The sequence below is a fragment of the Protopterus annectens genome, chromosome 10.part0 (assembly GCF_019279795.1).
Source record: "Protopterus annectens isolate FY-2018-M chromosome 10.part0, PAN1.0, whole genome shotgun sequence".
Taxonomy (NCBI): domain Eukaryota; kingdom Metazoa; phylum Chordata; order Ceratodontiformes; family Protopteridae; genus Protopterus; species Protopterus annectens.
In genome coordinates this window covers 305,245,302-305,264,487 of record NC_056744.1, presented here as the reverse complement: position 1 = coordinate 305,264,487, position 19,186 = coordinate 305,245,302, and the positions used below count along the sequence as shown (strand labels likewise).

The following is a 19,186-nucleotide window of genomic DNA, read 5'->3' as shown; positions in this document are numbered from 1 at the left end:
GAGGAAGGGGGACACTAATCAATGTGTACACTACTGCAACAAAAACACACAAAAATAAGGGGGATGGAGGAAGGGGGACGCTAATCAATGTGTATACTACTGCAACAAAAACACACAAAAACAAGGGGGATGGAGGAAGGAGGTCGCTACTGTGCTGCAGTGATCATTTGAACATGGTAAGTTTACTTACACAACTGTACTATGTTTCATAATTTGATCACTGCTGCAATCACCTTAGTTATATGGGTAGATGACCGTAGCTTATACTGCCAGGGAGGAGAAAGGATGAGGGGCCAGAAGCCTCTGGAGAATGGTCACAGCAAAGTCTACTTTAGACCTAGAAAAGGTTTCCTAGTTTGCATACCTGGCCCTCTAGAAAACAGTGGGTTCTAGTCCTTATCTCGGCACCACCTAGAAAATCTTTTCCATTTATTAATATGATCTCCTAGTAGCAAGTCATTTACCCTACATTAATAACTGTTGCACATCTTAAGGCCATAGGTGCCTAAAAGGTATTACAACTATTATACAGACAGTTCAATGAGGTTATTTTAAGTTTGGGTGTATCAAACAAGTCCTGTCTTCAGTGAGTAAGTCCAATCTGAGGAATCTTGTGGTAACTGCCGATGGCCAGTTTCAAAAACAGAGAGAAAGTATAGTTGCGTAAAATCTTACTATAATGATAGATGTCTCTCTCTTCACTGTTGCAGTATTCTTAGTACAAGGGATTCCCTTGCCTTGGGTGGCCCAACATCTGGCCAGTACACCCAAGCTTTTTAGTACTATGTCGAATGTATGCTCCTAGTGCACTTGGGGTATATAAGCAAAGTCAGGACATACCATCCTCAGAACTGAAAGCCCCAGTAGGAATGCCAGTCCAAGGAAAATGAAGAGGTTAACAGTACATCCAGAAGAGGAAAAGGTCCAGGGGGTAGGAGGGAGGGATTGAATACTGCAATAGTGAAGAGAAGGACATCTGTTACAGCAAGATTTTATACAACTATACTATGGCCTTCTAATTCTACTGTTGCAGTATTCTTAACGTAAGGGACAGCACCACAGCTCAGGAGGAAGGATATGTAGTGCTCTCTAGAAACCATGAAGAGAATAGCCCTAGCAAAGCCAGCTTTAGCTCTGGAAATTCCATCCAACTTGTAGTGTTTGGGGAAAGTATGCGCTAGCGTCCACGTAGCTGCCTCAATACAGTTAAGTCCAACCCTTAGAAAAAGGTACCAGAAGAAGCCATAGCTCTGGTAGAATGAGTATTAACAGAGAAAAGAAGCATCTTACCATGAAAAACAAACAGCTTTAGAGAAATCTAAGAAGAAACTGACTGCTTGTAAACAGCCATCCCCAAAGACTTGAGATGAAAAGAAACAAAGAGCTGATCAGATTTCCTGACACTCTTGGTCTTACCCAAATAAAATCCGAGTTGTCTATGCACATCAAAGGTGTGTAGTACCTTCTCATTAGGAGATTGTGGGGAAGGGAAAAAAGTAGGGAAATGAATAGGTCCTGAAGCAGCGGTCCTAGATGATGCATCTGCTGCATCATAGCTGCACTTACTAGAATGGTGAGCCACCTGAGAAGAAGTCACTAACAAAGACAAGGCAGATTGTTTTCCTTCAGATTCTGGTAGATCAGAAATAGCTTGCGTAGCCTGGGACAGGAGGGCCAAAGCATATCTAGTCACAAGAGTTTGGTAAATAACAGCACGAAAGGCAACAGTGTCAGGACAGACCTTCTCTCCTAGTCTTTCCATTTCCTGCTTTCCTTATCAGAGGGAAGAAGTTTAGTGGTTGGCAGCAATTCAGTAGGCTTACCTGAAGCCACAGAGACCACTGAAGGGTCAATAGACGGGCACTTGTACAAACATTTGCACTCATCAGACACTTTGTAGAAACAGTCAGGCTTCTTAGGAGCAGGGGGCTGGAATCAGGAGCCTGAGCTGCTGAGTAAAAGGCATCCAGTAAAGCAGGTAAAACTAAAGGGAGAGTAGAAGGCAAAGAAGACTCCATTTGTAGGAGCTCATATCTCTTTTGTACATCTGAAACTTGGGAGCAATCCCATTTAAAGTACTCCCTCATCTTAGCAACAGTATCCCCAAAGGTAATCTCTTCAACAGGAGATTCTGGACTAGTAGATTCCTCTTCAGGATAAGCATATTCCAAAGTTGATGGGATTTGGGTGGAACAGGCCAAGGATTCCTCATCCGATGAAACCTCTTCATCAGAAGTCTTGCTCCCTTGACACCTTGTGAGAGGAAGAAGTGAGAGCAGGAACAGAGACCCCCCCCCCCCCAAGGCCCTTAAGTTATTATAAGTCTTGGTTCCCCTTGAGCATCTGAAACAGACATCTGTAATGCCTCTGAGGGCATGCCTAAAAATTGGATCTATGGCGGCCGCCAAAGTGGGCACAGCAGAAGAATCTGAGCCCCAAACTAGGCAAGCCTCTGGGCTTTAGTCAGCCTCGAGAGAGGTGTCTGATGTAGGAGGTGCAGCAGAAGAGTCTGACCCTGTTTTTATGGCCCTTCTCTTCAGTGAAGACTTAGGCCTAGAAGTACCCTCCCATGGCGTCTTTCTCTAAGTTTGAGACAATGATTTCCCAAATAAATAGCAAGAGAAGACAGACGGCTACATAAATTCTTACGCAAAAAGGCTTGACAAAAACTGCAAGTTTTATTGTCATGAGTAGGCCCCTAAGCAAAACAAGCACTGGTCATGACTATCTTTATGTGGAATTTGCCTCTCACTGGCATTTGCCTTTTCTGGATGACAGTCACATACATCATCAATTCACGTTCACTGCTGCGTTTAGGATGTGGAAGCAAACTGCAGCAGCCCAACCTACGCAAGATGTGCGGAGACTGTACAAAAAGCACTACAGTACAGAACCAAGCCCTGTAAGTCAGCAGTCCTAACTGCTTCCCCACACCACTCTACCATCTTCATATTATTTGTTAATTAGAAAAAAAGTGCTTACTTTCAGAGAAGTGTCTGGTTAAAGGTGTTCCTGAGAACTACATAGCAGGCCTATGAGGATGAAAAAGAATCAAACCTAAGCTACAGTAGCCATTAAAAGCTCATGTCTTTTGCATTGAACTACTTTTCATATTGCTGTGAAATCATTACATCCAAACACTAGAAGACAGCCGAAAAAGCTCTTACTGTGACTTGCCATGACTGTCATAATTGGACATACTGGAAAAATGACAAGTTTCAGCAAAAATTACTAAATACAGTACAGTTTTGTACCTACCATAAATGTAGATGTCCGATAGGAATGCATCTGCAGTCCTTACAAATGGGTTGTCCTGTCGTCAGGCAGCCCTTCGGTCGGCCGGATTCCAAAGTCTGGGTCTGGCCTCGGCTGGTGTCGCACTTCACCCGACGTCATAGCTGCAGTTCTTCGGGTATAAAGGCATCAGCCGACGCGATTTTCCTCAGTGTTTCTTGCCCCAGATGCCAGGAGCCCTCTTGGAAGGCAAAATTTGGATGAATGCCAATGTTTCCAAATAGTAGAGAGCAAACACAAAAAATAAGCATGTATGTACATATATACAAACAAATACACCATAATAGATACCCCCCAGCTAGCTATAAGATGGGCAAATATCCTAGGAGTACCACAGAGGGGAAGGCGGGCGGGTAATCCTGACTGCAGATGCATTCCTATCGGACATCTACATTTATGGTAGGTACAAAACTGTACTATGTCCTTCAAGGATGCATCTGCAGTCCTTACAAATGGGTAGAATACCATAGCCAAACTAGGGGAGGAGGAAAAAAGCTAGATTATGGTGTAGTTAGGATCCCTTGCAAAACAGCAGAGGCAAAACCTGCTCGGGATCTAGAGTATAAAGGTAAATTATAATGCTTGGCAAATGTATGCACGGTGGTCCAAGTAGCAGCCTCTATAATGTCTTTGGGTAGCCACCTCTCGTAAGAAAGCTGTGGTAGTGGCTGTAGCCCTTGTTGAGTGAGGCCTGATGTTCTCTGGAGTTTTCCTTCCATGGTAGGAGTAACAAAATCTAATGCAATTTCCTATCCACTTGGAGATTGTCTGTTTTGAAATTGCTTTTCCTTCCCTTCCTGTTGCATATGCTACCAGAAGCTGGTGAGTTTTTCTATTGTCCTTGGTCCTGTCCAGGTAGTAGCGTAACTGTCTATGTACATCTAAGGTATGCAACAGTCTTTCTCCCGTTCTGTGGGTTGGGGAAGAATGTAGGTAGGTGGATAGCCTGATTTAAAGACACTCTGGATACCACCTTAGGCATAAATGTAGGATTTGTTCTCATGGACACTATCTTGATGGAAGATCAGGAAGGATTGCACTGCCATTAAGGCCTGTAGTTCGGATACCCTTCTTGCTGAAGTGATTGCCAGCAGGAAAGCAGTCTTCCATGATAAGTATTGTAATTCTGCTGTTGCTGCTGGTTCGAAAGGAGAAAGTGTCAATTTTTCTAGCACAAAGTTCAAGTCCCATGCTGGCAATGGTGGTTTCCTAGGAGGTTTTACATTTTTAATTCCTCTCAGAAACTGCCTGAGCAGAGGATGTGAGAAGACAGGAGGATCCAAGCTGTATTCTGCTGAAATAGCTGATGCATGTATCTTGATGGAAGAATAGGACAGGCCTGAATGGAAGAGCTCTGCCAAGTATTCCAGGATGTTGGCTATGTTTACCAGTGACACATCTTCTCCCTTTGTAGTACTCCAAATGAGATATCTTTTCCATTTTGCTGCATAATTTTTTCTTGTTGAGGGTCTGCGAGCCTCAAGGATAATGTCTTTAACCCTTTGGGATAATTTTGGGTTAATTGATCTTATGCAATGTTCCAGGCAGTCAGCTGCAGAGTTTTCAGGTTTGGATGCAGAATGTTGTAGTTGTTCTGTGTTAACAGCAATGGAACCAGGGGTAGTGTCCATATTTGTTCCCGAGACATGCTCCTCAGTAATGGGTACCAATGTTGCCTTGGCCAGTCTGGAGCTATCAGGATGATCCTTGGACGGTCCTCTTTGATCTTCAATAGCACCTTGTGCATCAAAGGAAGAGGTGGGAATGCATATGCTGTCAGGTTTTTCCAACTGAAAGATAGGGAGTCCACCTTCCAAGCAAGTGGGTGGTACGTCCTCGTGCAGAATTTCTTTAGCTGGTGATTGCGTGGGGACGCAAATAAGTCTATTTCTGGGAGTCCCCATTTTCTTGTAATGGCTTTGAAGATGTCCGGATGCAGCATCCATTCGTGGGCATCCGTGGTAGTCCTGCTTAATATGTCTGCTAGAAAGTTTTCTTTTCCCGGTACAAAAATTGCTTGTAACTGAATGTTGTAGCTCAGAGCCACATTCCATAGGTCCAGTGCCATCCAGCATAGAGGGTATGAATGTGTGCCTCCCTGTTTGTTGATGTACCACATGACTGTGGTGTTGTCTGTCCTTATCATCAACTGACCTTCTCGGAGGAATGGTCTGAATGTCTGGATTGCCAATTTTACTGCCAGCATTTCCTTTAAATTTATGTGCAGGTGCAGCTGGTCTTGAGTCCATAAGCCTTGTATGCACTTGGCCAGCATGTGGGCCCCCCAACCGAGGTCTGAGGCGTCCGTCGTGATGGTTTGGCTTGGTTGAATGCTGTAGAAGGGCAATCCTGTGTTTGATTGACAAGCCTGAGCCCACCATAGGAACTCTTGCTTCAGGCATGGGATTATTGGAATTTTGGTTTCTAGGCTGTGCTTGTGTTGAGACCATAAATTCTTTAGGTACCACTGTAGCTTTCTCATATGCAGTCTGGCATGAGGGACCAGTATTATGCAGGATGCCATGAAGCCCAGGGCTTGCAGTACTTTCCTTGCTGTTAGATGGTTCTGCTTTGTCAATGCCAAGAAGTAGAGAGGTAGTTGTTCTTGTTTTTCTACAGTTAGGAATGCCATTTGCTTTGATGTGTCCAGCTCTGCACCCAAAAAGGTTATTCTTTGGGATGGTATCAGCCTTGACTTTTATATTGACTGTATATCCCAGGGCTTGTAGCAGGTAAATGACTCTTTGTAAGTCTTCTGTTAGCTTGTTTTTGTTGTCCGCTTGTATCAGGCAGTCGTCCAGGTAGGGGTAAATTTGGATTCCCTGAAGCCTGCAATGAGCAATTACTGATGCCAGGCATTTCGTGAACACTCTGGGCGCAGTAGATAAGCCAAAGGGCAATGCTGAGAATTGATAATGCTCTGATCCTGCAAGAAATCAGAGGTATCTTCTGCAATTTGGTCGTATGGGGACGTGCAGGTATGCCTCCTTGAGATCTAGAGTTACCAGCCAAGACTCCTTGCCCAGCATGGGAAGAAGCTGCTGTAGAGTCAGCATTTTGAATTTCGGAACAATGAGGAATGTGTTTAAAGCGGACAGGTCGAGAATAGGCCTCCATTTGCTCTCTTTTCTTGGTACCAGGAAGAGTCTGGAGTAAAATCCCTTTCCTTGTTCCATAGATGGTACCTTTTCTACAGCTCTCATCCTTAATAATTGAGATATTTGTTTTAGAGCTTCTGCCTTTTGAGTTGGTGGTAGGTTTGGCATTCCTCTCTTTGCTGGTAGAGTATGGAAATGAAACCTGTAACCTTGGTCTATAGTTTGCAAAATCCACTTGTCCCTTGTGATGTAATGCCAGTTCTTTGAAAATAAAGCTAGTTTTCCGCCTAAGGGTGCTTGTAGTTGTTCCCTGGTAGGCTGTGCCAGAGCCAAGTCACTGTGATTGTCCTGTTGCAGTGGTGGTGGCTGCGTCTGTGCCTCGCTGGTTGTTACCCTGCCACTGGCATCCCCTGTAGGCACCCCTGGATTGGTTTCTGCCTCTTGAACACCTATTCCTGCCTCTCTGAGCTTTAGAGGCGTCTGGAAAGGACCAATTTTTGGAGGGCCAATTCCTGCTAAACCTTGGAGGTTGGACCTGTAAGAAATCTTTCACTGTTTGTACAGATTTTGCCTTCTCTTCCATCTTCTTCAGTACCTGCTGTGCAGGAGAACCAAATAAATTGACCTTGTCCATGGGAGCGTCTAATAGCTTTGATTTGACATGGTCCGGTAAGGCCTGCTCTTTCAACCATGCATGCCTTCTGATAACTGTGCCAGTCATGGCTGATCTAAAGGAAGCCTCCAGTGCATCATAGCCGCATTTTAAAGAATGGTTACTAACTTGCTGAATGTTATGTACCATTTCCTGAACATACTTCTTATCTAAAGGTTCATCAGAGGACAGTTTTTTAGTTAACTGATCTAGCATAAATTCTTGATATTGGATCATATGAAATTGACAGTTCAAGGCCCTAGCTGACAGAGTAGCAGAAGTGTAAACTTTTTTACCCCATCTCTCTAAGGACCTGGATTCCCTTTCAGAGGGAGGGATTTTTAGCAGAGGTAGTTGCTACAGCCTTAGGCCCCTGGGAGATAGTCTGGGATCTGCAAAAGGAGCCTTGTATAAATGGTGATGTGTGTCCGGGACCCTGTAGAACCTATCGGGCTTAGCAGGGGCCGGAAGTAATGAATCAGGAGCAGTACAAGCATCATTAAATGCATCATCTACAACAGAAAGAACTGGAGGTATAGCTAAAGGCCTATGTTGTGGTAAATGCAAAAAGGTTCTAAGCCTTTTCCTGGAGTCTGAAAAATCTTGGCCCTGCCACTGAAATTGTTCCCTCATAGCATGCAAGGTTTCCCCAAAGGAAAATTCCTCAGGTGGAGAGGCTGAAGGGATGGACTCTTCAGCATCAGAGTCTTCGTAAGGGGAATAAGGAGCCTCTGGAGGGTCTGTATTATCTGAATCATCAGAGGAATCACCAGTGGACACTGGCTCAGGGGGCTCTGCTCTAGGCCTCTTTTCTGGAGGTGGATGAGAGGCCCTGTCTGGATGAGGTTGGGATCCCCGGATTAAAGAAATGAGGTCCTCTGCCAGAGAAAGCATTTGGGAACTGGAGCTGGGCCTGTGAGAGGGGGTCTTAACAGGCACAGTTTTTGTAGCTTTAGCTGCTTTAGCCCTGGCAAAGGCCTTAATGGACATGGCTGCAGGAGGCCTAGCAGCTCCACGTGCAGGAGTTGAAATATCCAAGGGAATAGTGTCAGATAATTCCTGAGAAACCGCAACTGCAGGTTGGATTTCAGAAGCCGATTCCACCAGGTTAGAAGAGGCCTCGGTAGAAGGCAAGTTTTTGGCTGAAGGAAGAACCGCATGCTCGGTTTCAGCCGAAACCGAGACCCTCGTGGTTGGCTTAACCGCGGTTTCGGCCGAAACCGCGGACCGCGAGTGTCGGTCCTTTTCCTTGCGTTTTTTTGGGTGTTTGTGAAGTCGGAGGATCCGACGGCATAATATAAGCAAAATCAGAGCCGAAAAACTGTTCAGCAAATTCCGACCGACGTCTAAGCGTCCGTCGGTTAAAAGAAGCACAGGCTTGACAAGCTGCTACGTCGTGGTCTGGGCCTAGACAAGATAAGCAGTAAGAGTGGAAATCTTTATGAGGTATTTGTTTCCCACAAGTTAAACAGTTATTCACTTTTTCTGACATCGGCTGAGGCAAGAAAGAGTCCCCAATGGGGTACTTAGCTTTTTAGAAGTCTTGGTAGTATTCGGTAGTAGTAATCTCTGGTTCTGACCGACCGGCACTTGCGAACAGCTTCTGCTTCGGGCGCCACGCGGCAAGAAAGACTGAGGAAAATGGCGTCGGCTGATGCCTTTATACCCGAAGAACTGCAGCTATGACGTCGGGTGAAGTGCGACACCAGCCGAGGCCAGACCCAGACTTTGGAATCCGGCCGACCGAAGGGCTGCCTGACGACAGGACAACCCATTTGTAAGGACTGCAGATGCATCCTTGAAGGACATTTGTCCACTCCTAAAGACACATTCTCAAGAGCAATATGTCGTCTGCTAGTAAGCAGCGGCCTGCTGCTATTCAGAAAGGCAAAAACCATCCATTATGAGAGAAGCATGTTGAAAAAGTATGCATGAATCACCACGTAATGTGTACCACTGATAAGGCAACAGAAAGCATCAATTCACTTTTTCATATGCAATCAACATCAGTTTTACACTCAAATCAGTGGGCACCATTAACAGCATACTCACTTGTGGCAGAACCAAGCAGATTCTTAGAATTCTTATCTTCACCACCAGCATAATCAAATGGGTAGTCTAAACAAAACAGAAAAATAAAAAATGCAAAATGTAATAAGACTTCACAAAAACGGCACTTTTAAATTTACATCATTCTAAAGTTGTTTAATATAAGCACATCACTGCACATCTATTAACATTATGCAACGTACTTCACAGCTACTAAAACAACAGATAGATATCTCTAACGGCATTTGTTTTATAAACTGCAACTAATCATCATAGAAACTTAATTATGCTAGTGGGGTTATTATCTTGTTAACTTTTACATAGTCTTTCAAACAGTTGTCATTAGAAAACTTAATTATACACCAAGACATAATGGATTGCTCTGCAGCATACATATATTTCTATTACTTGTTTACGACTTTCTATTTTCCATGTAATTTGGTGACAGAACATCTGTGCCTATACCAATCCTCAAACATCTCCTAAGGTTATAAATGGGAAGTCCTACCCTCAGCAATTTCTAAAGCAACACCAAACACCACACATGCACATACAACCAGGGAAGTCCCAAGATCAGAGTCCATACAGCAAGCAATGCCATTATCCAGGGCTCTTGTCATAAGGGACTCCATTGTATGATGCACAGCAGCCTGAATAAGGAAAAAATAAAGATTAGTTGCTTATTTGGTGTAAGGATCTGACAAATAACACAAGCACTCAAGTCACAACACCACAGATACCAATATGATTCCAAGAGAGAGACTGATTTCTCTGAATGTGGGTCTCAGGCACGTATGTGCTTTGCAATGAGCACCATTCCTACCTTCAAGAATGATGCTACACTATGAACAAAAGATGGACTTAAATAACTGGCTTAGTTTCTATAGTCTTTCCATAAGGGATTCAATATTTATCGGTATGGAAGGACATGGTTAAACCATATTGCTTTGCAAAGGATGGTTTGCACTTGTCCCCCAAAAGCTTTTCAGTACCGGTTAAAACTGTACCCGTTGTTTTATAGCCTCTTTTTAGGCAATGGCAAATTGACAAACGTAGCAACATAGCAAATAAAAGCTAAAGGTATTATTAGTGCTGAATGCTAGGAGACTACACAAGGCAGCTAAAGGTATTATTACTGCTGAATGCTAGCAGCCTACACAAGGAAGCTAAAGGTATCATTACTGCTGAATGCTAGGAGCCTACACAAGGAAGCTAAAGGTATTATTACTGCTGAATGCTAGGAGCCTACACAAGGAAGCTAAAGGTATTATTACTGCTGAATGCTAGGAGCCTACACAAGGAAGCTAAAGGTATTATTACTGCTGAATGCTAGGAGCCTACACAAGGCAGCTAAAGGTATTATTACTGCTGAATGCTAGGAGCCTACACAAGGCAGCTAAAGGTATCATTACTGCTGAATGCTAGCAGCCTACACAAGGAAGCTAAAGGTATCATTACTGCTGAATGCTAGGAGCCTACACAAGGAAGCTAAAGGTATCATTAGTGCTGAATGCTAGGAGCCTACACAAGGCAGCTAAAGGTATTATTACTGCTGAATGCTAGCAGCCTACACAAGGAAGCTAAAGGTATTATTACTGCTGAATGCTAGCCTACACAAGGCAGCTAAAGGTATTATTACTGCTGAATGCTAGCAGCCTACACAAGGAAGCTAAAGGTATTATTACTGCTGAATGCTAGGAGCCTACACAAGGCAGCTAAAGGTATTACTGCTGAATGCTAGCAGCCTACACAAGGCAGCTAAAGGTATTATTACTGCTGAATGCTAGGAGCCTACACAAGGCAGCTAAAGGTATCATTACTGCTGAATGCTAGGAGCCTACACAAGGAAGCTAAAGGTATCATTAGTGCTGAATGCTAGGAGCCTACACAAGGAAGCTAAAGGTATTATTACTGCTGAATGCTAGGAGCCTACACAAGGAAGCTAAAGGTATTATTACTGCTAAATGCTAGGAGCCTACACAAGGCAGCTAAAGGTATCATTACTGCTGAATGCTAGGAGCCTACACAAGGAAGCTAAAGGTATTATTACTGCTGAATGCTAGGAGCCTACACAAGGAAGCTAAAGGTATTATTAGTGCTAAATGCTAGGAGCCTACACAAGGAAGCTAAAGGTATTATTAGTGCTGAATGCTAGGAGCCTACACAAGGAAGCTAAAGGTATTATTACTGCTGAATGCTAGGAGCCTACACAAGGAAGCTAAAGGTATTATTACTGCTGAATGCTAGGAGCCTACACAAGGCAGCTAAAGGTATTATTACTGCTGAATGCTAGGAGCCTACACAAGGAAGCTAAAGGTATTATTACTGCTGAATGCTAGGAGCCTACACAAGGAAGCTAAAGGTATTATTAGTGCTGAATGCTAGGAGCCTACACAAGGAAGCTAAAGGTATTATTAGTGCTGAATGCTAGGAGCCTACACAAGGAAGCTAAAGGTATTATTACTGCTGAATGCTAGGAGCCTACACAAGGAAGCTAAAGGTATTATTAGTGCTGAATGCTAGGAGCCTACACAAGGAAGCTAAAGGTATTACTGCTGAATGCTAGGAGCCTACACAAGGAAGCTAAAGGTATTATTACTGCTGAATGCTAGGAGCCTACACAAGGAAGCTAAAGGTATTATTACTGCTGAATGCTAGCAGCCTACACAAGGAAGCTAAAGGTGTTATTACTGCTGAATGCTAGGAGCCTACACAAGGAAGCTAAAGGTATTATTACTGCTGAATGCTAGGAGCCTACACAAGGAAGCTAAAGGTATTATTACTGCTGAATGCTAGGAGCCTACACAAGGAAGCTAAAGGTATTATTACTGCTGAATGCTAGGAGCCTACACAAGGCAGCTAAAGGTATTATTACTGCTGAATGCTAGGAGCCTACACAAGGAAGCTAAAGGTGTTATTACTGCTGAATGCTAGGAGCCTACACAAGGCAGCTAAAGGTATCATTACTGCTGAATGCTAGCAGCCTACACAAGGAAGCTAAAGGTATCATTACTGCTGAATGCTAGCAGCCTACACAAGGAAGCTAAAGGTATTATTACTGCTGAATGCTAGGAGCCTACACAAGGCAGCTAAAGGTATTATTACTGCTGAATGCTAGCAGCCTACACAAGGAAGCTAAAGGTATTATTACTGCTGAATGCTAGGAGCCTACACAAGGAAGCTAAAGGTATTATTACTGCTGAATGCTAGGAGCCTACACAAGGAAGCTAAAGGTGTTATTACTGCTGAATGCTAGGAGCCTACACAAGGCAGCTAAAGGTATTATTACTGCTGAATGCTAGCAGCCTACACAAGGAAGCTAAAGGTATTATTACTGCTGAATGCTAGGAGCCTACACAAGGCAGCTAAAGGTATTATTACTGCTGAATGCTAGGAGCCTACACAAGGCAGCTAAAGGTATTATTACTGCTGAATGCTAGGAGCCTACACAAGGCAGCTAAAGGTATTATTACTGCTGAATGCTAGGAGCCTACACAAGGAAGTGCACACCTTACAAGCTCTCCTCACTCGGACAACACAGACATCAGTGCTGTTACCAAAACATGGTTTAGAAAGCACTCTGGCAGTGCAACGTTTCACTGCCTTCCACAAATAAAGACCTGCCAGCTGCACAGACATGGACAAAAGGTGGAGACTCTCAATCTATACTGACAAGCAGCTACATAGCACCCGCCATGTTGCAAGAATCCCATAGTTTATACCTAGGCCTACTGGAGATACTCACCATTAAACCCAATATCTTACTAACTACACTTCTTCAGACTGGGGAAAAAGGCATTCCCTCAAGCTCACAGGCACAAGGATTCATGGACTTTAACAGAAATATTCTTGATCAGATAGTGCACACACCCACCAGAGATTCAGACATTCTGGACCTGGTACTGACCAATATGGGAGCGTGCTGTGTCATGTCCTCACTGCATCCAGGCAGTCAGCTGAAGTTTTAGACTGGGGTGTGTCAACCCCCCCCCCATCTTGTGAGTGAATACACCCTGGGAGAAGCTTGCATTAACTGCTCTTGGCTAAAATGAGAAGGGAAAACCACTGCTGCCTGGGCCACAAGAGAGTCACCACAATTACTTTTTGGGGAGTCCTGAGTGTTTAGAATTACCTTGGTTATCAGTGGAAAGTATGTAAAGGCATCTAGGAACATTCCCATCTACTGGGATGAAAAAACATATGCCTTCCAGGCTTGCTTACAAGTCATCTCTGTTTGTTGCGAATTGAGCCAACAGCTCTATTTGAGAAGCTCCCACAGCTAGATCAACTCTTAGAAGACTCACAGGTTCAATTTCCATTTGTGTAAGTCTGTCCTCATCAGCTTGTCTGCAATATACTGCTCTGACAGAATGTAAGCAACCTGATTAGAAACACTGAGCATTGTTGCTAGATCCCAGGCTACAACAGGGGTTATTGACCCGATACCTCCCTGTTTTGTTCATATAACACATTAGTGTTGTCAGTAAATCACTAGGAGAGAGCCTAGAGTTCAAAGTTGGCTAAGAGACTTGACTGCATTTATAACTGCTATCATTTCATTAACATTTCTGACTTACTTGTTCCACGGACCCTGGACCTTCACTTCTTGGTAACAGTCCCTTCAAGCAAAGACTGAGGCATATGTGATTACAGGCCAAGTACGAGTTGGAAGGAAAAAGGGAAGACATGGACTGACCAATAACTGGTCCATCTAGTAACTCCCTTTCAACAATCCCTAACATTGGAATCTGAAAAGGCAGAGGGTGCCGGTGATGGGTCCATACAGTGAAGTCTGGTCAAAGGAATCAGGAGAACCACTAAAGCCATGAACCCTAGAATCCTGTGGTATTCTGACAAAACTCAAATTGGTTGGAGAATGCCAGAAATGGTTCCTTCTAAAGATCTACTTTGCATTGCAGAACAAAGGATGTATCCAGAGGGCATCCCAAAAACATAATCCACTGATAAGAAATGAGTCAGATTTCCACAAGTTCAAATGGAATCTCAGACTGAGATCTATAACCCAAGGCCAGTGATTACTGAGATTTTTTTTTTTACAAAGAATCTGGAAAAATACGACGGTCATCTAAAAGACAGAAAAATGAATGCCTTGCAAGCTGCAGTGCTTTTACAATTGGAGCCTCTTTGTAAACACCCTTAGAACTATGGATAGCCCAAAGGGCAAAATACAGCTGAAATCCAAGCCAGACAGAAAATCTTAAGAACAAAACTGAAGTATTTGAGAACTGGAATATGATAAGTACCTTTTAAGTTTAAAGTTACAAAGAAATTTTTGAGGAGGAATGAGGCCAACAAAATACTAAAGGGAAAGCATCAGGAACATTGGAACTGTGATGTGAAGATTCAGAAGACAACTACAACTGGTTTCAAAGTATCTGATCTTTCTTTGCCACTAGAAAGATTCGTGCATAAAATCTTCACTGTGTATTCTGAGGAAACCGTTTATATGACCTACAGACACAGCATATGTTCATGACTGAAGACTGGAAACTCGGGTTTGATATATGAAGAGGTATCCCCTGAAGAGGAAGTTGGGACTCCTGCTGCATACCTCTCAACTGTCCAAATTTTGCTTCATATTTTTCATCTGTTCATACTAAAATTTGTGGTTTTCTGGGAAATCACTGGGATTATGTGGATTAAAGTCACCAAATAATGACATACATTTGACTTTCAGACTTCAAATCCTTCAGAAACTGTATAACAACCCCTGTTAACTCTAGCAATTTTCTAAGAATATAAGAAAAATATTTAAAATCTGCCCTTATTTTGGGGCCTTTGTGCCCCCCCTCCCCATTTTGTCAGGCTTTGCCCAGATTTCTTGCACAAAGAGGATGAGGGGTATGTCCTACCAAATGTAACCTTTCTGAAGGATTATCAAGACCCACTCATTTGTGGTTATCAAATGACACAAATAAATGAAGAACTAGACCTAGGAAAGAAAGGGTTGGGGGGGGTAAGAAAGGGAAAACTACTGAAAGGACCTACTGTTAAGTCTGCCTTTCTGGACTGTCCTTGGCTATGGGAGACTGTCTTTTTTAAACAAAAAGAAGATGGTGACAACTGATAGTTTCAATGTCACAGACACTCCAATAAGTGTATGAGCACCTCTACTTAAACACAAGTTCTGAAGATGCCCACTATGCGAGATGGTGAAAGCGCTTAACTACTTTTTGTGTTTTTAAACGTTTTATTCGTTCTTTGAGTGGAATAAATCCTGTGTTTAAGTAGAGGTGCTCGTACACTTATTGGAGTGTCTATGACAGTGAAACTATCAGACTTTCTTTTTTCTTATCTTCCCTGACTTTGTTTAAGTCAGCTTGCCTAAATTTTGCTGAGATTGCTTACTTTGTTTCCTATAAAAAATATCCTGAATACAAAAAGTCTTGTTAAACTTTGGCAGGGTGGTTGAAAAATTAGAAGTTATGTACTCACCATAACGTTCCATCTGAGTAGGTGACTTCATTCGGATGCAACCTGTGGGTATCGGATCCGACCTCGGATCCGAGCCGGCAATTCAAAAGCTTAGGCTCCGAGCTCCTAGCTCCTCCCTCTTACCCATAACCCCTTGCCACGCCCTGACTGACCTCAGATTGAGTTTGCCTCAAATACTGACCACAGTATACTAAAACAGCATAAATACTCGCTCTATAAAGGTCAGGCGTTATGGTGAGTACATAACTTCTAAATCTGAAGTAAGACACCTGTGGGACAGAGTCCCTAGCTACCTGAATCTTGGGCGCCATCATGGAAGGATGTTCCGGGCACCGCTGAGCCAAAGGATGCTCTTCCTCTAGAAACAACATCCACCTTGTAATGAGAAAAAGTATGAGGCGAGGCCCAAGTAGCTGCCGATATCATCCAACGAAACGGGACTTAAAGGCGGCTGTAGAAACTGCCCTAGTAGAATGAGCCGTAACCCTCTTAGGAGCGGGTCTGCCTGAAGTGTCATATGCCTGCAAAATGCAATTAGCAATCCATTTAGAAAGAGTGACTTTAGACACTGCTTTACCCAGAGCAAATTTAGCAAAGGAGACGAACAGCTGATCTGATTTCCTGTGGCCAGCTGTCCTGTTAATATAAAAACGTAACTGTCTATGAACATCCAATGAATGCAATTTGTATTCCCCTTTGTTTGAATACTTGGGAAAAAAGACAGGCAAATTGATTGACTGGTTAATATTGGATTCAGAAGAGACCTTCGGAAGAAAAGATGGATTGGTCCTGAGGCACACCCTATCAGGGAAGAAAGAAAGGCGGTTTGACACAAAGAGCCTGAAGCTCAGACACCCTTCTGGCTGAAGTGATAGCTACCAGAAAGACAGTTTTCCAGGAAAGGAATTTTAAATCAGCAGAAGCTGCAGGCTCTAAGGGAGGAGCAGTAAGGGCCTGCAGGACTAAAGACAAATCCCAAGGCGGTACAACCTCCTTGACTGGAGGCCTTAATAAAAAAAACTCCCTTGAGAAAGGATTTGCATAATTTCGCTGTCATAAGGGGAGCTGTGTCCTGTCCAATGTGATAATGCGATATAGATTGTACTTTAATCGTGGAAGAACTGGCCCTTGATGAAAGAGGTCTGTTAGAAATTCTAGCACCGCAGAGATAGGTGCTGAAAAAGGATCCACCGTTCTCTGCCCTGCCCATATAGAGAACCTCTTCCATTTACTCCGATAAACCTGTCTGGTAGAAGGTTTATGAGCAGCCACCAAAATTGCTTTGACCGGTGAAGAGATGCCCGGACTGCTAATTAAGGTTGGAATTGGAGCAGCCAAGCTGTCAACTTCAGGGTCCGCAGATTGGGAACTGGCATTCCCAGAGGGTGAGAGATGAGATCCGAAATTGGATCCAGAATCCATGGTGGATTGATTTTGTGAGACCATGGAACCAAGGTTGTCGAGGCCAGAATGGGGCAATGAGAATCATTCTGCTCCCCAAACTGTTGGCTTTCTGCAGAAACCTCTGCATCAGAGGAAGTGGAGGGTAGGCATAAAGGAGACCGGGAGGCCAAGCATGCACCAGAGCATCCTCGAACTCCCTGGTGGGGAAGTATTTGGCGTTTGAGGGAGAAGCAAAAGATGGTTGCCCCAAAACGGCAAAAATCTTCTTCGCTACTTGAAGGTTTAGGGACCACTCGTGTGGAGAAAGGATGGTGCGACTGAGCTTGTCCGCAAGGATGTTGGACTTTCCGAATGTGCGTTGCTATCAGAAAGCGTTTGGTGGAAATTGCCCATTCCCAGACTCTCATGGCCTCTCGACAAAGGGGATAAGACCTGGTTCCTCCTGCTTGTTGATATACCAGACTACGGACATGTTGTCTGTCTGAATCGCAATAGTCCCTGTAGGAAGAACGTGGTGAAGTGCTTCTCATTTCCAGGACATTTATATGCAATGATGTCTCTGTGGGATTCCACGTGCCTTGGACAATCTTTCCAGAATGCCCCCACCCGAGGCAAGAAGCGTCCGTGGTCACTGTGGCTCGGGAAATGCAGCAAAGGGTCTTCCTGCTAGGGCTCCGGAGAAAGAAGCCACCACAGAAGGGAGTCCCTCGCTCTGCTGACCGCAATCGGGCGCGACGTTTAAAGAGGAGACCACTGAACTTGAAGGGTCCATTGAAGAACGGCATGAATTAGAAGCGGATAGCTGCCGCCATAGAACCTAGGGCCCTCAGGACCCCAGTTGCAGTTGGTGACGGTTGAAGGATTGCTGTCACATGACACCTCAGGCTGACGATACGGTCTGGGGTGAGGAAGGCTAGCATTGATCTGGTGTCTAGTCTTCCTCCTATGAAATCTATAATTTGAGTTGGATTCAGGAAAGATTTCTCCCAGTTGATCGGTGCTAGTTGAAGGAAGTAATCCCTGGCTGAGCACAGAAGATGCCTTGATGATGCAGTCAGGAGCCAGTCGTCCAGGTACGGAAAGACCTGTAATCCCTGGAGCCTCAGGTGGGCCGCTACCACTGCTAACACCTTGGTAAACACCCTGGGGGCTGAGGTGAGACCAAAGGGGAGGACCCTGAACTGATAGTGACTGGCTCCCAGCCGGAAGAAACCTCCTGGATCGCTGTCCATCCGAATGTGGTAGCATCCTTGAGGTCTATGGAACACATCAGTCGTTCTCCTCAAAAGGGGAGTATAGATTGCAGGGTGACCATCCGGAACTTTTGCTTGGTTACTGACAGGTTCAACAGGGAAAGGTCTAAATTGGTCTTAAGTCCCCGTCTTCTTTGGCACCAAAAGAACCTGGAGTAAAACCCTAATCCGGCTTGATCTGGGGATGGCTCTTTTCCTAGCAGCCGCTCGATGGGTGGAACATCTGGGAGGCTCACGGATTTGGGAATCTTGATTAGGGTATTGAATATCCTCTGGATATGAGTGAAGCACCCAACTGTCTGTTGTTATGGACTCCCAAGAAGTCAGGTGCATCGAAACCCCCGACTGCCTCCAGAGACGGACAGCCGGGCAACCCTTCAGGGCTGCTGCGTGGGTCTCAGAGAAGGTTCTCTGGACCCAAAATTGCCAGGAGCCCCCTGCCTGGCACGACGACCTCCCGTCCTCCTCTGCCACCGTAGGTCTGGGTATCCGTAGCAGGTTGGGGCTGCTGCGACTTCTGGCACCACTTCTTCTTCTGTCCTTTTGGTTCTTAGAGAAGGACCTCTGGGGAGCTGAGAAGCGGACTCCGACGGCAGACAGCGTCTTCCGTCCTTTTCGCTCTGGACAAGTGTCTCGCGAACAGTCTTGCCAAATAAGGCAGAACCATCGAAAGGGGCATTGAAGGTGCCCTTAAAGGGCTCAGCAAAATCACAATGGCGAGCCAGGCCTGTCGCCTCATGACAAGGCCTGCTCCGCTGGCTCCCTCAGTAGCATGAGACAGCAGCATGGATGTATTGGATACAGATCTGAGAGTGGCCATTTGTGAGTGGCCATTCTGAATAAACCTGCTTATCCTCACCGAGATGGACTCGGGAGATGCAGCGTACTCTTTAATCAGATCTCGCTGCATCGCCATGTAGTTCAGCGCTCTCAAGGAGAAGGTCGCTGAACTAAACACTCGCTTCCCAATTCGATCCATC

At 44.5% G+C, this 19,186-nt stretch overlaps 1 protein-coding gene across 1 annotated transcript in view; it reads right to left on the bottom strand.

The window, feature by feature from the left end:
• The window catches only part of SUCO (SUN domain containing ossification factor), a 1,178,094-nt gene that overhangs the window by 612,325 nt on the left and 546,583 nt on the right, over positions 1-19,186 (bottom strand). Inside the window, exon 10 of the mRNA XM_044086746.1 lies at positions 9,097-9,162. Within this exon, the coding sequence (XP_043942681.1) occupies positions 9,097-9,162 (66 nt within the window). The remainder of the gene's footprint in view (positions 1-9,096; positions 9,163-19,186) is intronic.